Genomic DNA, 20379 nt, shown 5'->3' with positions numbered 1-20379 from the left:
CACCCTAATTGTAGATCAAAGACAACATAGATCAACTTCTAACGCAAAATAATGCACATCTAACAATCTAACAGCTGTTCTAAAATGTCAAATCCAGGCCTCCATTATAATAACATCTGACTGTTCCAATATTGTTATAAACAACATATCTAGTGTAATATAATGTTGTATAAAGAACATATATAATATAACATAATATGAAAGATTGAATTCCATAGAAAACATGATGGCCATTGTGAAATGTATTATAGAGAATGATTGTTAAAGAGAAATCAGACTACCAACCAAATGACAAACAAGAAACTACCTCCAAAGCATGACTGCTTCTACCATTTTCCAACATCCATCAAAACTGAAGTTGAAACAAAAAATTATAGCAAATCATAAAAAGTAAAAAGAAACTGTAATTTTCATCTCTCGTATTTGTTCGTTGCCCTATTTTTCTGAAGGGGGCAACTCAGACCACGATTTATGAAGAAAAACAATTTATTCTACAGTGATACCATAATTCATGGCAGCAATTTGTACACCAGGAAGAATTCAAAATTTTCCAGATTATAAAGAGGGATACTACTAACGTGCATCAAGAGTCTCGAGTCTAAACTACTCTCAACAGTGAAAATCAAGGCACCCACGCCCACTGCTCAATCATAATCTGCACTATCATCATCTTCATCAAGCTCCACTTCAGCAGCATCAGATCCTCCAAGAAGAGAGAGGAAAACTAAAACTGCAACTAGTTGAGTGACCAGAAAATATTTAGCCCTTCTACGGAACTTTTTCTCTTCCTCAGTTTTTTCCCTCTTAGGCTTGCTTTTGGGTTTCGAACCTAAATGAATAAACAGAACAAAACAATCATATAGTAGCAAAAACAAAAAATAGTAACAGGACAATAACTACAACAAAATAATATGATAATCGAAATACAAGAAACAACAGAAAGTAGAAATTAAAAGACAAGAAACTACAAGAGTAATACTACACCTAATATGGACGAATAACATGACAGCTATCTTTTGCCCTAATTCATGTCATTCATACCCTCCTATCTAAGGTCATTTCCTTGATAAGTTAAAACTGTGTGATGTCCTATCTAATCATCTCCCCGAAAATACTTCGATCTACCTCTACCTCTCCTAAAACCATCAATAGTCAACCTCTCACACTATTGGTTTTTTTAATAAAGAAATTAAGAAAATAACAGAGAAAGACTTTGAGAGAAAAAATATTGCAGTATTATCGAAGGGAATTATTTTATTTATAATCCAGAGACCTACATTTATAGATATAATTCCTAACTAAAAATAGAAAAATGAGATACTAACTTATCAGTTTAATTCAAATAACAAATAAAAAGAACTAACTCCTAAATATAAGTCAAATAGGACTCTAATAACATAATTTAAAAACCCTAAAAATAGCTAACTGTTTTATTTCTGCAATATCCTGAGACATATTTTCAACACTCCTTCTTGGATCAGGAATTGTAGATTGTAGTCTCATCTGAAATTGACCTTGTGAACAAATCTGTTAATTCATCCTTTGTCTTGCAAGGCTTGTGTACATCTTCTGTTGGATTAAATGAGAAGCTCTTACCTCTCATTTCAACTTGTAAAATCTCTTGCGTAGTAGAATCAAAGATTCGACAATATTTGTCTCCAAATAATAATTTAAATCCTTTTTCTATTAACTGACCAACACTAAACAAACTTTTATCAATATCAGGCACATAAAGAACACCTGAAACTATTTTTGTACGTAATTTGTTTTAACTGAAACAGACCCTTTTCCTTTTGCAGGAATATAGTCACCATTCCCAATTCTGACTTTCTTATTTTCCATAGGAATGAACTCTTTAAAAAGATTTCTTTCATATGTCATGTGGTTTGTACAACCACTATCAATCATTCAAAAATCAGATTTTTTGGTTGAAAAACAAGTTGCCACAAATAACGGTCTTCTTCTTCTTCTTCTTCTTCTTCAGTAGTGACTTGGGCAACTGTTTCATCTTTTTGAAATTTGTTTTTGCAAATCACAGCTTCATGACCAAGTTGTTTGCAATTCTTGCACTGTGCATCTGGTCTTTTCCAACATTTATATGGAGGATGTCCATTTTTTCCACAGTGCTGACAAGGTGGGTAATTTTTCAAAAATTTACCCTTGCTTTGAGTTTTGTGGCTGGCTACTAATCCTCCTTCAACCATGCCATCTTGCCTCATAAGTCTCCTTTGTTCCTGAGCCTGCAAAGCATTTAACAATTCTGCCAAGGTAATTTTGGACAGATCTTGTGTGTTTTCCAAGATAGTTATACATGCTTCATATCTTTCGGTTACGGTAACAAGAAATTTTTCAACAATTCTTGTATCTTTAAATTCAGTGCCTAGTAATCTTACCTTGTTGACAATAGCAAGCAATCTGTCAGAATATTCCTTAACTGTTTCTGACTCTTTCATTCTCTGCGATTCGAATTTCCTCATTAAATTTAATACCTTCATTCCTCGTATTCTTTCATCTCCAGCATATTCTTTCTTCAGATAATTCCAAATATCTTTTGGTGATGTGAGAGTCATGATTTTCGTGACAACAGTTGTTGAAACAGCAGCAAACAAAGTTGCTTTTGCCTTCGACTTAATGGTTTTCTTTTTCTTGTGACTCTTGATCTAGGCCACGGTGGGATTATTTGACAGCGGATTAATTTCATAATCCTCTTTCATGGCTTCCCAAAGATCAAGAGCCTCCAAATAAGTTTCCATTCTCATAGCCCATAGTTGATAATTCTCACCATCAAAAATAGGAGGAGCCATTCGTGAATAACTATTTTCAGAATCCATTTTTCTACTCACAGGTCCCTCAAGAAGAAGGCTCTAGATACCAATTGTTGGCTTTTTTAATAAAGAAATAAAGAAAATAACAGAGAAAGACTTTGAGAGAAAAATTACTGCAATATTATCAAAGGGAATTATCTTATTAATAATCCAGAGACTTGCATTTATAGATATAATTCCTAACTAAAAATATAAAAATGAGATACTAACTTATCAGTTTAATTCAAATAACAAATAAAAAGAACTAACTCCTAAATATAAGTCAAATAAGACACTAATTAGGGGTGCGCATCGGTCGGTTCGGTTCGATTTTAGGTGTTATTGGTTCGGTTTATCGATTTTCGGTTTGTAAATACTTCAAACCGATAACCAAACCAATAACATATTTCTTATTGGTTTTTGGTTAATCGGTTTATGGTACTTAACGGTTCGATTTTCAGTTTAACCAATAAGAAAATACCATATGATTTTTCCAGCATTTGGCATGAAAGTAATAATCATAAAAGTAACAATCATTTTTCTTGCAAGTTTAGACACTAGACACATTCAAAGGAAAAAGTGTGAAAGGAACAATCGTTTAACCATTAACAAAAATTATGAAAGTAACAATCGTTTAACCATTAACAATAAGACTAGTAAATTTAGTATAGTCTTATTGGGTTATCGGATTAACCATTAACAAAAATTATAAAACCGGAAACCGAACCAATAACCCAATAAAAAATTTTGCAAAACCGTTTAAAAACCATTAGCCCAATAACCCAATATCAATAAACCAATAGTATTTTTTTCGGTTCGGTTTATTGGTTAAATCGGTTTTTGCACACCCCTAACTCTAATAACATAATTTTAAAAACCCTAGAAATAGCTAACTGTTTTATTTCTGCAATATCCTGAGACATATTTTCAACACACACCACCGCATTGGGGCATCTGTGCCTCTCCTCATCACATGCCCAAGCCATCTCAACTCGCTTCCCACATCTTGTCCTCCACCGGAACTACTCAACCTTATCATGGATATTCTCATCTTTAATATCTCTCCTAGTATGCCTACACATTCATTGCAACATTTCCGCAACTTTCAACTTCTAAACGTGAGAGTTCTTGACTGGCCAACACTTCACTGCATCAACACAGTTGGTCCAACTACCACCCTGTAGAACCTTCCTTTAAGCTTTGGTGGCACCTTCTTATCACATGTGAGCCTTCATTTTATCCACCCTCCACCAATACGATGAGTGACTTCCTCTTCAATCTCTCTATTTTTCTTGGATAATAGACTCAAGATACTTCAAACTTCCTCCCTTTTGGATGACTTGTATATCATACCTCACTTTCCACAGCAGCCCCATGCGCTGTCATTGAACTTGCACTCCAAGTACTCTATCTTGGCCCTGCTCAACCTAAATCATTTACACTCCTTCCATCTCAAAACCTCCATCTTAGCATTAACACTGCCACGAGTCTCGTCAGCCAGATCAATGTCATCCACAAATAACATATGTCATGGCACCTCATCTTGAATTTGTCTTGTTCATGTATCCATGACCAAGACGAATAAAAAATGGTTATTAGGTTGACCCTTAGTGCAACTTCGTCAAAACTGGGAAGTGCTCCAAGTCTCCTCCCACAATAACATTAATTGATATATCAATACAAAAAACTACCTAACAAATGAAGTTTAAATGCAGGTGATGTAGCAAAAACAAATGCATGGAAGGCATGTTTCAATATAAAGAAGAAAAGTAAAGACATGCAGCAATTTAATTCTTTTCCTCGTTCTTCTCCTTCTTCAAAGCCTCCTCTCTGTCGTCCAAATCCAAACCCTCCCTCAACAACTTTAAGCTCAACCAACAGTCTTAACTCCCTTGAGATTAACAGCTCAGATTTGCAACAACTTTTCTTCTTCCTTTGTAGCAAACTCGGCCTAGGTGAGCCACTTCACCGGTCTTTATGCTCTCAACATCCCCCAGCAATAACCCACGCACTAACTCATCTCTTAATGCCGAGAAGAACCCTAAGTTTTTCTTCCAAAAATCAAAACTCCAATATTTTGTTACCCACTACATTTTTCTTCTCTGTTTTTTCTTTTTTTGTGGAGGGTCATATTGTCGGGAGAGAAATTGGAAGCTGAGTCAATGAGGGGGTTGAGAAGAAACAACAATTTTCACTTTATGGGTCTAAAGTCATTTTATTGGCTAAATCTCAAATGAGAAATGCACATTCCGCCATGCCAACATTTCGAACTTAATAAAAAAATCCGACAGGTCGAAGTGTTCATTACGTCACAAATAAAGATTAGTTATCTAAATGAAATATCAAAAGCAAAGTTCAGGTGTCTATGGCTACTCCCAGACTAGTTATACTACTAGTGGTACACTTTGGAGGTACCATTGGCTAGTTCCATAAAATGTGACAGGGTACCTCCAAGTTCCACTTTTTTTTCATATTTACATTACTTATGCAGAAATTATAGTACTAAACAAAGATTTTATACCAGAAGTGTTGCATAAGTAAAACCGAGTATTGGGATCATTAAATGTGCTTATCCCTCGAACAAACAACAGCCCTAAATTAAAAAGATAATGGTTTTAGCAGGCATGGTAAGGAGTTCGACCAACAATAAAAAGCGGATCATAGGCTTTCAAGATTTGAACTTTTAAATTTTTACAGAAATATAGAAAAGGAAAATATATATTTATGATGCAACTAACAGACTATCACCCAAGAATTCCAAAAAATGGAAGAGAAAACAACAAAAATCTATAAAAAGCAGAATAATATGGTACTATCAGAAAGTTACTCACTCCATTGTGAAGGACGCCTTGGCATGGATGAAGAAGGATCACTCTGGGATTGTGTACCGGAAGATGATGATCCGCTAGAATCTATCAGTTCACTTTTATACTTCTCAGTGTATCTTACAAGATTATCATGTTCCAATAGCTTGCTTCGGAGCACTGAAGTTTCCTATCAGCAGACATAGACAATTTAAAGGTAATTAGTGAAAGTGCCAGAGTGACAATCACATCTATTTTGCACTGCTCTGATAAAAATAAGAGGCTTGTGTAAGATAAAAACAACTGTCTGTTGTGCTTTCCAACCAGTCTCAGATTAAAGAAGCCAACTTCTGACACATTCCAAATATTTTTAAACATCTTTAACTATTTCAAATTTTTTGCATAGGCGTCTAATTGTGCATATTTCATGTTTGTTTCAAACAAAACCGCTCTCATTCAAATGAGCTTTGAAACAGCCAAACAGCACCATTTTCTTAATCAAGCAGTTTTAGTGCTCAGGAAATATTATTCCCAATGATTCCAAAATGAACGTAATTCTAGTGTCAGTTGACCAGTGCTCCTTCTTCATCTCAATAACTTGTTCCCTTCTTACACAATCATGTAGACACAGGCACAAGATTGTTTAACTTGTTGTTTGACATAGAGGAAACCAATTGTATTTCTACCTAGTAACTATAAGTTGCAACTATTATTATTAAACAGTTACTTCCAAATTTACCATATAATTACAGTACAAGTCTGAACAAAAACTAAGCACGTAAAATTGGTTAAATAAAGCCACAGCGCACTCACAGGCAATGCATACAGTGTAAAAAGTGCATGTCCGAGGAAAACTGCATCCAAACTTGTCGGCCTGTTAGATAACTTTAGAGATTAGTAAATAATGATGCAAAGAAAATGATACATTTGCTTAGTTATGTTGTTTGATGAGGTAACCTGTTGTCAAAGAAATAGGCCTGCTCCCCTAATCTAGTTGATAAAGCACTAAAGGCATCATTGGCATTCCTGTAAATCTGTCCAGCAAAAGTTTTTGATTAATCCCCATTATGAACAATATGTGAAATTAAAGCTGCAAGAAAGATCACAAATGAAGCAAAAAGGGAACCTCATTCAACTGTCTGGTCTCATCCCACAGCAACCCAGAGACTGCATAGTTTCTACAACACTTCGACCTCAAACTAGCTTGAGTGGGCTTTATGATTTCTAATAATCCCTCCGTTTCAATTTTATTGTCCTATTTTGACTTGGCACTGAGCTTAAGAAAGTAAAGAAGACTTTTGAATCTTATGATCTTACATTAAAGATATGTAGAATGTACCAAAATGTCACTTAATCTTGGTCTTAAACATGTCATGTGGAAAGTTGAAACTAAAGAGTTGCCAAAAAAGGAAAGAGACATTCTTTTTTAAACAGACTAAAAAGGAAAGTAGGACAAACAAATTGAAACTGAGGGAGTATCCATTATGCCCCATTGTCCATTCAGGCCTATTTCATTCCAATATCCAATATATTTGTTTTTATGCGACTATTTTAGGATTTCTACGAGACAAATAGTTTCCTATTGCAGAAAAATCCATAAATTTGATCACTCTCTTCAAGAATAAAATTGTAGCTAACAGATAATTTATAGCTAAGGTGTAAGGTTGAATGAGCACTAGACCCTTTCCTTCCCCTTCTCATGCACCTTAGAAAACACTTACAAATACATAGTGTGAGTGCAGAAAAATAGAGGGGAAAAAAAACAGATACCAATAGAACTATATTACCTCTTCCTCTCTTCTTTCAGCATTTTCTTTCGTAATACCAAGAATTTGTTTCACAACATGAACTTGCTTTAAGTACAAGATTTTTCCAAGTGGCCACGGGAGATCTGAATAGTAAATCTTGTGTGCAGAAGTTCTGTCAGAACCCACCCAAAGTTCATAAATAATGGCATCTGCAAGCCATGAATCAACCATAGCCTTTGCTGATATCCATTCAGGTATACCACGGACTTGAGAGTCCAAATCAACGAAACCATCTTCGCTTAAACTGCGGATAACTCCACCCTTCTCATTGTTGTAGGCTACGTATCTACCAGATTCGACATAAGGTATTTGATCTGGCGAAAACACAATAAATATTGGGCAATCAACCTATAGGATGACTCAATGTGCTGAAAGAAAGGATATGGCATATTAATTGACTCAAAATATTGCGAAACCTGATTAACAGATAAAATGAATAAACCAAATGGAGAAAACCATAAAGGCACTACACAAGATTTTCTCATTTGAAATTATTAGCCTGATGAGAGAAAATTTAAGAATTCCTACTTAAAAAGACAGTAATACATATAACTGAAATATTTTGGCGGTAGAGCTTACTGGCCAAATTGATCACTAAGCTTTACCATTCAATTGCTACAAATTTATTTTGAAGCCCTAAGTCTATGCTCTTTTATCCTTGAAACAATCATCAAACACATGAATCATCTATAGTGGACTCAGCCTACTTATAGGAAAAATTCAAGGACTCAGTCCCACCCATTCTCTGCTTCCCTGTTTCAAGTATTGGTAAATATGTCCAACTTCACACAAGTACAAATGGGTTTCTCTAGCTTGAGATTCTCTTCACATGGTATGCATAGATTCTTCTAATATCAGATAGTTTTGGATCATTTAACACGTGAAATCTCCCCATTCCGAGCTAGAAATCAACTCAAACAAAGAGTTGAGCAGCTAGACCACAGTATGTGTACCATCTAACGGAAAAGGCGTAAGGTGACAAGGGCCTGCCTCACTGAGGTGAGAGACGAGGCACTCGCCTTTTTGAAGTGAGGCGTCAATTAATACCAACAATTAAAATATTTAATTGCATCTATAAATAACCAAACTCTCCATAGCAATAACATATTAACAAATATTTCAATTCAAAACAGTATACTAAACTGAATTGAGCAGAAAATAAAAATATATGGACTAGAAAATGAAAAGAAAAATGGGCAGATCCACAAAAAATTGAAAATAGAGGCCAAAAAACTGAGGAAGAAAAAGCTGTGCACAATGCAGCTGGGGTTACTGGTTGATGTCCGAAACAGAGGGAGAGGAGAAATAAGAAAAAAGGAGAAGAAAGACTGCTGAAACAGAGGAGAAAGAAGAAAGGAGAACAAAGAAGAAGAAAACATAACCTTTTGTCTTTTACAGCTGAAGAGAACTCAGTGGACTCTTTGAAATTTGAGGTAATAAACCCTAAAATCACGTTTTAAATTCTAAATTGCTGCATCAGTTTTTTTTAAAACAAAAGGAGACCCCTCAGTCCCCTTGCCTCGCGCCTTATCGTTCCTTTTCAATGTATGCTCCCCTCGCCAGGCGACAAGGGTTTGCCTTGCCTCTCGCCTACAGCACTAAGACGAGCGCCTTCAACAACGCTGAACATAGCCAAGGAAGATCTGAACATTAGCAGCTGTAACTAAGCCAATGCCGACCTAACTGCCATATTTATCCATGTAACTAAGACCAATGCTTAACCCATCCAATCGGAAGATAGAAGGAATACAAACCGCTTTTCCTCTTATAGAAAAATAGGACTTTGGCACTTGTTTATCAATCAGTTATTTCAACTACAATTCAATCTCAGTTGGGTACAATCCTCTAAGCACATTCTACTTATAATAGGGTACATTTCATTCTAACACTAAATAATTTGACATTTAAGTATATTAGGAGTTCTCTTTATCAAAAATGTCTATTAGGAGTTCTTTAACCAAAGATTCTCCAATGCTCGCATTTATCCATAAATGGACATACAAGTATCTAACAAAACTAAAAAAAACTTTACAACCACTGAGTCTGACATTATGTCAGAACAACAAGAAGACTTAGTCCCAACTTCCTAAAATGATCCTTCATGTTCATTGTGTTTGTTCAGAACTAATGCAGATTAATGTAGAGAAATTGTGAGTCCTTTAAGAAAGTACATCTCTATTGCATCCTTACAACTGAACCAAAATTCTGGTGCTATAACTAGAGGCGGCTCTAGGATTTCTAAAACATTGGCCCACTACTAAAGAAAGGGGTAGACAGCTCAGCTTCCAATCAAGTGCATCATTAAGCCTTTTTGTAGAATGGGTGTCAGCAGGTAATATTTGATCAATTTTAAAATATGTAAAAAAAAACCTCGTTTTGTGGGAAGACCATGGATTCATGTGCACTTAAACTGCATGGTAAATTCGCTCCTGCCTGTGACAATCCAATACATTATAAGAATATTATAACTTCGCATATGATTATTAAGTATCTAACTCGACCGGGAGGCAAGTAGGTCATGGTATAGAGGAGTTTTATGGTTTGATTAGACAGGTGATACTAGAAGATAAAGAGGAAGCAGAAAGAATCGAACAATAGAAAGAATCGAACAATATAATGATGGTTCTGATAGAGATTTCATCGATCTTGAGCAGGAACTATATTATGATCAAATTCTGATAATTTAAAGCTTGGTAGGACACTAGGACTTGTGAAAATGTGAAAGTTAAAACAAATGATCTTTGATTGTACCTATTATAAGTCTCGTGTTTTTTTAATGGCAAGTGTATTTGGCATTTATTTATCAAAAATACTAGTGAATTTAGGATTGTTTTGTCTTTCTTTATATGCATAATGTTTATTTTCAAAAAATTTCACACTCCAACCGAGTATCCATGTAACTTTTTTGCGCTTAAAATCTACAGTCGAAAGACTCCTAATTGTTGTAAAATTACTCGAGCTCATAAATTTGGAGAGTCTGCTTCTACACTGAAATGAAGACCTTCAAGAAGAAATACAAGACTAAAAAATTTTCTTTATCCATCAAGAAAATTAACTACCATAGTTCTTTAAAAAAAAATTGAGTCAGGCAAACTCAAGAAACCCACTTCAACCAAAGCATTTTTTTTTATAACTGTGGTTTCCAGACCAACTTGCGCACACCTCAACCAATTCTACAGGTACCTTCAACCTCCTACTAGCACAAGTACCGGGTATTCTATCAACCAAGGTTTGGACAAATGACAAGAAATTACCTAGTGTTTTTGCCTCCGTTGGGGATGAAGTTTCCAAACCAATTCATTGACCACTAGGCTACACCCTTAGATGCTAAAACTTTGACTTGTCTAAAACACCAAAAGTAATCAATAGTTGGACAGTGCTAGAACAAAGGAGGATATGAATTATCAGTTATTGCATCCTAATGATAACTATCTGTCATCTGGAAGACACATATCATAAGAACTGCCATTAGAGTTTTCACAATTTACATTGTTTCCCTATTTCACAGAAAATATTCCACCACTTCATTAGATAAATAACTGTGCAACAGAACCACCAATTTACTCTCTCTCTAACCTACTTTGTTCGTTAGGTTTCACATATGTAGGATAAATATGTCCAACATTTGGAGCTAAATCGAACATAAACTATCTCATTATTCAAAAATCCAAGTTAAACAATCAGAAACTTACAGAATACACAAAAAATCAACATCTTAGACGAAAAAAAAATATGATCATCTGGAACAAGAAAATGACAATAAAATTATACACTTTTGCATCCCTTCAGCGCAAAGAAGCATAATTTTGATATTAAAAACCTTTAAGCATTAAGTAACTATTACCAAAAACTCAGAAAATAGCTATAACAAAAATCATTTTAAAAATAAAATTTCAATAATTAGCAAGCAAAAAGAAGTACCAGAATCAGGGTTAATGAGATTGAAATCCAAATCAAATGGAGTTCCGGAGAATTTGAGGTAAACGTAAGCCGGTAAACAGTTAGGGCAAGAAGTGGGTAGTCCGAAACAGGATTTTCGGGTCACAAGTGTCAGTTTCTCTCTTTCCTTTGCTTCTTCCATTAGAGATGGAACAATTTGTGAGAAAATCTCTGTATCAACAATGAAATGAAATTGAATTTTTTTTTTTGGTGAAAATAAAACCCTAGAGATTTTGGGGAGGCGTTTTGTGAATTAGGGAATAAGTAAGGACTCAAAATAGTAATTTCCAGGATAGAAAGCCTCTACCTTCTAATTTACGTAAATACTATATATTTTTCCTAAAAATACTTTTCACTACTCTGAAAATACTGTTTCAAAAAACATTCTGAAAACAAATTATTTTTGAAAAAAACTGTTTTCTGTTTAGCAAACTCATTAGGTTTCTTAGGAAAAAAGTGTTGAAGGTTTGGTGTTTTATGCAAATTATTTATATAGGTAAAGCATAAGCAAATTTTAAAACCAGTTAAAAATAAAAGAATTATGATAAAAATAAATTAAAAAAATCAGCATGTGGCTAAATATATAGATAATCTCTTTTAATTTGTCTTAATATTCTATGTAGGCACCTAAAGTAAACTTATTATTACTTATCATTTAAACATTTGAACCTCTATTTAAATTGTGCAACTTAGAGGGTGTTTGGATTGACTTAAAAGTTGATCAAATCTACGTTTAAGTCAATTTTTGACTTCTCAAAGTGTTTGACAAATATTAAAATAACTAAAAATAAGTTAGAAAGTGTTTTGACAAAATTAGAAATTATTTAAAATAAGTCAAAAACCAAAAGTAAGTATCATGTACGTTTAATTTTTTAAACTTAAAAGTCATTTAAATTTGACTTTCTACTTTTTTTTAAATCAATCCAAGCACAGAGTCTTGGACACTTTTTACTTAACAACAAATAAAGTAAAACATCAATGAAAAATACATTCAAGTAATATGTAAACTCATCCTCAAACAATTTGAATTGAAGGGATGGTAACTATCAAATTAGACGGGTATTAATAAGTGTGCGATGTCAGTTAAGATAAGTAGGTCTTAATTAATCAAATTTGAGTGAGTTTTCTCGATCCTACTCAAGTTATGTGACATAATTTATCTCAAGAGTTTAAGAAAAAAAAAGACTTCAAATTTATTTTACCATAAATCATTTTGATTAAAGGTAAAATAAATATTTTAAAGTTAAATTGTTAGTTAATATAAAAATGTGTCATTTCTTTTTTAAACTGACTAAGAAAAAGCAAGTCATATAAATTGAAGTGTAACACAACATTTATTCACAAATATTAACATTTTTTAAGTAATATAACTTAAAAGAGTGTAACAAAAATCTGTAAGGACCAATCATCAGTTTAAAATTGTTGATACTTTGAAGAGATCGAGTCATTCTTTGACAAAAGTAACTCAGAACAGGAGTAAAAATGAGTTCATAGAACCATAAAACACAATGTCATTAGACACCTAAACAGCAACTCTGATAATCCAATGTTTTATCAAAACTTTAGAACCAACAAAATGAAGCTAACAAACGATGAAAGCAACAGAAAATTGTACTACTATATAGTAATGCCAATCTAATCAAAGAGTGAGAATCCCAAATCATCGTCACTCTCTTCTTTCTCTTCCTTCTTCTCCTCAGCTGGAGCTGCTTCTGCAGCTGCTGCACCACCGGAAGGAGCTGCTGCTGCTCCACCACCAATGGAACCACCACCACCACCACCAATGATCACCTATACAATGAGGATAAGAATCATGTTCACACAGTACACAACTTATCAAACAAGAACAATCCCTCTATATTCAGAGAACCAACAATTCATAATAAAAATATACAATTTGAGGCTGTTACACTCCGCCTTTTTGGAATGTTCAAATTAACTTGTACCTTCAGGGCAAGACTAAGTGTGCTTAATATACTAAGACAACTCTCTATAGATTCCACCATGTGTTATTTCATTCCAAAATAAAGACTACAAATAAACAAGAAACAACATTCAAATAGGGAACTGGAAAAATAAAACAAGTTGGGTGATCGATCTCAGACATCCAAGGAAGGATAAAAGCAGCATTATCTCTCAAGCCCGGCGAAGGCGAAAGATCTTAGGCGGCCACTGCGAATGTTTAGAGAAACAAGCCTTCAATTGTATCATCACAGAATCCCCCAATATAAACACTCAACCAGCAACACATAAAGCACTAATTCTATCAACCAAAATTCGCAAACAATGTAACTAATCAAGTGATCAAATTCCAGTGTAGTCCCTTTTCTGTTCAAAATACTAAAACAACCAACCAAATAGCCAATGCGCTTCCTTTTCTTCTTATTCAAAATCACTAGTACCATAAAATTGCACATGAATCACAAAGAAAGAATCCATACACTATTTGATTCTCAGGTTAAATCAGACAGATAAACGAACATATTCCATTGTTAATTCAATCATCAGTCGCGCATCTCAAATACACTAGCTAAAATACTCAGATCCAAGAGATTCATAACGAAAAATAAAACAGACCCATTTAATTTTATACCTGGAAAACAGCGGAGGAAGGTGTAACAAAGGAGAAAGATGACTGAACACCGCCAGAAGAGTCAGAAGCAAGAGCAACTTGAACAAGCTTGCGTTGAAGATCATAGGTACAAGAAGCAGATGCTTCTAGATCACCCTTGAATTGCTTAGCACTCCATTCATCTCCTGAACCTTTGCAAACGAAGGTGAAAACTCCCATTTTTGCTGCGGCTCTCTCTTTCTCTCGAGCTTTTTCTATATAAGATGATAACAGAGGCGTTCGGAGTTTGAGTGTAAATTGGGGTTTTTGTAGTAGGAGAAACCCTAGGGTTGTTTACTATACTTGAAAAGACCAATATGTCCTTCCGGGATGAAAATATTAACTATTCTGTCCTCGTTAGTTTTCATCCGATGTTTGGTCCGACACGAATTTATTTGATCAAATAAATAAATTATAATTCTAATTATATTCTTTGTTATCACCGAAAATACAATTAATATTGTGAATAGATTGAAATTTTCTATTTGGAATAGAAACTTATATCTCTTCATATATTACTCTTTAATCTTTATTTTGAAAAACTTCAAGACCCTCCGAGGTGGGGAGTAGTACATATGGTTTCACCACGATTCACGATTTTTTTAGGTATTTAGGAGCCATTTGATAGGAAATAAGCAATTTTTTCAGTTTTTCGTGTGTGTTAACCCATAAATATTTTGGTGATATGACTTTCAGGTGACTTTAAAAAAAAAAAAAAACTTTACAAATCTGTAATGAGTTGGGGAGCAGTATGTATGGCCTCACCACAATTCACGCTATTTTTTAGCATTTAGACGCCATTTAAAAGAAAATAAGTGATTTTCTCCATTTTTTGTGTGTGTTAGCCCATTAATATTTTGGTCATATGGCTTTCGGGCAAATTTTTTTGAAAAAACTTTACAAGACCCTCCGTAATGAGTTGGGAAAGCAATACTTATGGCCTCACCAGGATTCACGACATTTTTAGGAGGCATTTAACATGAAATAGATGATTTTCTCAGTTTTTCGTGTGTGATTAACCTAGAAAAATATTTTGATGATATAACTTCCAGGCAATTTTTTTGAAATTTTTTTACCATATACATGATTATGTGATATTAACTTGAGATGTGAGCAAACTAATCGAAACACAATGTGACATTAACTTGAGATGTGAGCGAACTAGTCCAAAAATCACCATTATGAAAAAATACAAAAGAATAAAAAAGATGTGTTATCATCATACTTCTATACTTCTAGTGTATTTGTTTGGACAACTCTTCTTTGCTTTTCAATTGATCAACTTTGAATTTGATCCAATTGGTAATTTCAAAGACAAAGAAGATGAAAGCAATAGAAGAAATAATAGCAATGTAGGTAGGTTTCCATGTCTCTTCTTCTTGCAATATTTTGATGCCTTTGAATATGTTGACACAAATCACAATCAACAATGCATAGCCAAGAGAAAGATGATATATACTCCAATATGTGTGAAGTTCATCATTCTTGTGGGGCTTTAATCTTAGTGCCAATGTCTGTATATACACATTAACCAATTGATTAATTAGTAGTGTACATTAAATTGTCATTGACATTATAATGAAAATAAACTAAAATCATAATTAAGTGATGGATTAATTCATGAATCATGGGATAAGAGTACATATTAATCATTCCTCGTCCGATCAATTTATGTGAAGGTATTTGAATAGAGGTAAAATTTAAGAGAAAGAAAAACCTATGAAACTTATGCATATATCAAACCATAAAATTTATGCGACTTTAAATGGGAACTTTATGTGACTAACACTACTAAATTCAAAGGTTTTTTTCATTGCGAATCAATGAAAAACTTGTTCTATAGAACATGATTTTCCTACTTATTTCCCATCGAATCTGCTCACTGAAAAATTGCATGGTGAAAAATAGATTCTCACTAAAAATATATAGTAGAAACCTCCCTAAGTTTTCCGTACAAAAATAAAGTAAAAAAATTTTCTTTTCGCACTGATTCAATCAAAATATCTATAAAATAGTCACAAAATATTTATCAATGAAAAATTCAATGGAAAAATAGTACTACTACAACTAAAAAGGAGTGACACATAAATTGAGACAACAGAAATAAGTATGATTAACAATAAAAGCATATCTTATATATTGTATAAAAAATGAGGGCAGAAAATCAAAAGGTTGTTAGAGACTAGAGAGTAGAGAGTTTTACTTGTAGGGTGGCAAATGTGAAGATGGAAATACCATAAGCTCCATGTTTGGGAAAAGAGTAATATTTGGAATAATTTCCAAGCCAAAGGCCAATTGCCCAACCAGTTGCACCAAAAATATACCCACATGCTTGGCATGCCTTATGAGCATGTTTCCATTGATCATGTTCATTCCAATGTATTGGTCCCTTTTTGAAATACCTAGCTATTATCACCCCAATAGGCAGTATTACACCCCAACCTATAATGCTAAGTATTCCATGAGCCTGCAAATATAAAATTAATTACAAGTGTAAAATAAACTTTTTCTATTCAAGTGTAACTTATTACTTTCCAAAACATAGAATGTAGTTTCTCATAAGTGAAATTTGGGAGAGGAAAAAAAAACATAATACATAAATATGTCCTTTAACTTGGCCTCGTATTTGTGGCCTCTAACTTAGGATGTGCACAAGTAGGCACTTAAACTTGTATAAAACTGAACAAGTAGACGCACGTGTACGTCCTACGTACATGGCATAATACACATAGGATGCCACGCATGACACAAGTTGGTTACGTAGGACGCCACTTAGGACTCATATGTTTACTTGTTCAACTTTATACAAGTTTAACTGTCTATTTAGATATGCACAACCAAAGGGTTTAAATATTGTGTTCTTATGAGTTTAGGGGTTCATTGGCAAATTGATAAGTAGGAGGGTCCAACTTACAAACGGAGTCAATTACAAGGGTCTCCCTGATCATTCCACCTTACATAAAACCAATTCAACTCACATATCATGGTTAAGTAGCTTAATAAAGTTTATATATTATTAACTAATTATTAATCAGAGTTTAGTAAAAGAACTCTATACTCAAACACATAGGGGTCGTTTGGTTTGAAAATGAGTTATGATGGGATAAGTTATGTTGGGANTGCACAACCAAAGGGTTTAAATATTGTGTTCTTATGAGTTTAGGGGTTCATTGGCAAATTGATAAGTAGGAGGGTCCAACTTACAAATGGAGCCAACTACAAGGGTCTCCTTGATCATTCCACCTTACATAAAACCAATTCAACTCACATCTCATGGTTAAGTAGCTTAATAAAGTTTATATATTATTAACTAATTAATCAGAGTTTAGTAAAAGAACTCTATACTAAAACACATAGTGTATGTATGTATTAGCTTAGTGTAAATATCTTATGTGAATAAGTTTTTACCTAGTTTGAAGGACATTACATGCATGCAATGAAAAATAATAATCAAAATTATTGATGGCTTAAAATAAATTTGCACTATCAGATCAGCTAAAAAATTATTATTAGACAATTACACAAGTTCATAAAAAATAAGGTGTAACCTCAGCTACCACATGCATGGTAAAATACAATACTAATAGGAGTGTAACATTATTTTATACTATTACGTGTATATAAGTTAAATTCGAAAAAATATAGACATCACTTACAACTCTTGCTTGATGGCGTCTAGCAGATCTAATACTTAGAGATGTGCCAGTCTGCAAATCAATGATCTCTGTGCTATCATAATTTTTGAGTGTTTTTTCATGAAATTTGGGTTCCATTCCAATTGCAACTATTCCAACTTGCCAAACATGATTAATTCTTGAAATATCAACTGTTTGAGGAAGATATATAGTGGCTTCTATAATGTGATATTGAATATGTCCAAGAAAACCAAATGTCAAATTGCTTACATTTAAATCAATTGGAGTTGGTAAAAGATTGCACCCTATTTTAATATATTGTGTGACATTGTATGTGTTACCAAGAAATGAACCATTTGTTTGTTTGATGCCAATAAGTGCTTGAGTCCCTACCATTCTTGGTTCTGGTCCTAAGTTCAAACCCCAAGCTAACCATCCTGTTTCACCATCTAATCTTGCTCCCACCATTACCTGAAACAGAGGTAAATTCAGAATTTAAAGTCGTAAATTAATGGTAGAACCAAAAATTTTACCTAGGGGATTGAAAAGAATGCTAGAATATCATACGTGAAATTTAATTTGAACATGCCGCCTGACCCGACTTTTGAATCATTTCTACCATTATACTACAAACTTCCTACAAATAACCAAAAGGATTCAAATTTAAACAATAATATAAAAATTCACCCAATTTGGTGTAATTTTCTAACAAAGGGGTGTTCGATCCATTTATAGGATATTGACAAGAAAAATTCCTATCAATAATAAAGAACAAAAGGAAAAAAAAAAAACATATTTGAAAAAAATGAATTTTGAAAGGAATGGGAAAATAGAGAATTCAAGAGGTCATAAGTATCAAAATAAAAATAAAGACAACTGCTACAAAGAAGAGCTTCCAATTTTATGCATGTATTTATGTATCGAATCGAAAGCAATAAGTTTAGTTGAACTCATAAATTAACCAGCTCTAGATCCGCCTCTGACCTGGAGAGTTTGAGTCGTCGTGTTTTCGACTTTCCATCCAAATTCAACTCCATTCCTATGTTTGTATCTCTTGCATAATGTTAGATTTCTACTAAGGGTTTCAGATAAGAAATTCTCAGTGCAACGATGGGCATGAATTGTCAATGAAAATAAAGATAAAAGAAAGATTGAGTTTGAGACAAAAAATACTAAACAAGATGAAGACATCTTCACTTTCTTTTTTATTTCTTTAATTTATTGCTTCTTTTTTTTTTCATTTTTCAACCTCAATATATATAAGAGCTACGTTAAAAGAGGGAAAGAAAAATAAAATTAACTTGAGCATGCATGATAATTTCCGTGGAGTGAGAAAATTGGAGTTTAAAAGAAGTAATGTATATGTTCTGTTCTCTTTATTCATGTTTTTTCTCACTTTTTGTTGGATAAAGTCTGAGGTTCTTTTTTGGGAACAAAGTGTGATAGGGTAGCAATAAGAGTCGTGGTGGAGCGATAATTCTTTATTGTCTCGAATTTGAATTTTATTATGTATGAAGTCTTCTTTATTAAGGATCATTTTATCCCTAACATTATCACAAAAATAACTTTTAGCGGTAATATATATGCACATTAATAATGTATGTTAAAGTCTTTGCCGGCATTAATTAATTGTTCTTGGATTCAATGTCACTATAGGCTTTAGGGACATTTACAAAAAATGTTAATTGTCACTAAAAAACACATGTAACGGCAAGTAAGCTATATTGACGTTAATTAATTGTTGTTGTAAATTATTTTTGGTATAGTAATTATTTCCCACATGAATTAGAATTTAATCGCATTTCGATACGATCCCGAACTCTAAGTTGGAAATCGAAAAAAAAAAAAAGAGAAAAAAAGCGTGGGAAGGCAAAAGCAGTGTTTCAGTTACTCTTCTAAGGTTTTACACTTTACTTGTCTTTCAATTGTTGCTTTTCTTGTTTAAAATGCTTTTACTAAAGTGAGAACCAACCAGATGTAGCAATGTGCTTCACGTATGTAAAGTGTATGGGAAGGAATTACACTCCAAGGACAAACACACTTAAAAAAAAAAATAGATAGGTGGAAAGGCTTTACACAAGATCACAAGGTGAGAGAGAGCCTTTGCTTACATGCTTAACCGTACCCTCCTATCGTACCTATATTGCCTTTCCTTCAGTTATATCCGGTTTCTTTCTTATCCGAAAGCAAGCAAGAAAACAAGGGAGGGTTTAGGCAACTCGCTAGTTTCGAGGTGGGTTTCCTTGCGGGTGTGTCCACTTGTTTTCCTATTCAAGTTTTGTTCCAATTTCAGAAAGTTGAGATGAAATAATAAAATAGGCATAATACATAAATATGCTCTTTAATTTTACTTCAGTGAATTTTTATATCCTTCAACTTTCAGTGTGTACAAGTAGATACTTAAATTTATATAAAATCAAACAAGTCGACACACATGTTCTACCTGACATAATACACGTAGGACACCACATAGGATACAAAATTGTCATGTAGGATGTTATGTAGGACGATTGTGTCTATTTGTTCAATTTTATATAGGTTTAAGTGCCTACGTGTGCACACTCAAAGTTGAAGGGGTATAAATGCTAGCTGAAACAAAGTTAAAGAGCATATTTATGTATAAATTCCCCTTTAAACTTGTTTTTTAAAGGGAAAATTGTATGAAATAGCAAACTATTAATTTAAATTAAATGATATAGTCATAGTTTATTTTATTTGTAATTCGCAATAAACATCCCATTTTTTTGTCATATGGTTCGGTATACAATTAGCCATTTT

General features: G+C 33.5%; 3 protein-coding genes and 1 non-coding gene across 4 annotated transcripts; all 4 read right to left on the bottom strand.

Moving 5' to 3' along the window:
• Nucleotides 1-353: 353 nt before the first annotated feature.
• On the bottom strand, nt 354-11602 carry LOC125877897 (mitochondrial outer membrane import complex protein METAXIN). The gene is made up of 6 exons (XM_049559188.1): nt 11338-11602; nt 7396-7730; nt 6566-6642; nt 6422-6482; nt 5636-5798; nt 354-829 (listed from the first exon to the last, which is right to left on the bottom strand). The coding sequence occupies exons 1-6, from the start codon at nt 11495-11497 to the stop codon at nt 645-647; spliced, it is 981 nt and encodes a 326-aa protein (XP_049415145.1). The 5' UTR covers nt 11498-11602; the 3' UTR covers nt 354-644.
• Nucleotides 11603-12890: 1288 nt separating this feature from the next.
• LOC125877909 (60S acidic ribosomal protein P3-like) lies at nt 12891-14233 on the bottom strand. The gene is made up of 2 exons (XM_049559202.1): nt 13949-14233; nt 12891-13146 (listed from the first exon to the last, which is right to left on the bottom strand). The coding sequence occupies exons 1-2, from the start codon at nt 14144-14146 to the stop codon at nt 12991-12993; spliced, it is 354 nt and encodes a 117-aa protein (XP_049415159.1). The 5' UTR covers nt 14147-14233; the 3' UTR covers nt 12891-12990.
• On the bottom strand, nt 13451-13574 carry LOC125878090 (small nucleolar RNA SNORD14). Its single transcript, XR_007447706.1, has one exon. It is a non-coding gene; the product is annotated as a small nucleolar RNA SNORD14 (small nucleolar RNA).
• Nucleotides 14234-15085: 852 nt separating the features above from the next.
• LOC125877890 (cytochrome b561 and DOMON domain-containing protein At5g47530-like) lies at nt 15086-18849 on the bottom strand. Its single transcript, XM_049559180.1, has 4 exons — nt 18586-18849; nt 17623-18072; nt 16170-16433; nt 15086-15480 (listed from the first exon to the last, which is right to left on the bottom strand). The coding sequence occupies exons 1-4, from the start codon at nt 18790-18792 to the stop codon at nt 15202-15204; spliced, it is 1200 nt and encodes a 399-aa protein (XP_049415137.1). The 5' UTR covers nt 18793-18849; the 3' UTR covers nt 15086-15201.
• Between the last annotated feature and the right edge of the window lie 1530 nt (nt 18850-20379).

This window comes from Solanum stenotomum, chromosome 9, assembly GCF_019186545.1.
Source record: "Solanum stenotomum isolate F172 chromosome 9, ASM1918654v1, whole genome shotgun sequence".
In the NCBI taxonomy this organism is placed as follows: Eukaryota; Viridiplantae; Streptophyta; class Magnoliopsida; order Solanales; family Solanaceae; genus Solanum; species Solanum stenotomum.
The sequence above is the reverse complement of the archived record's forward strand: the minus strand, read 5'-3'. Positions and strand labels throughout refer to the sequence as shown.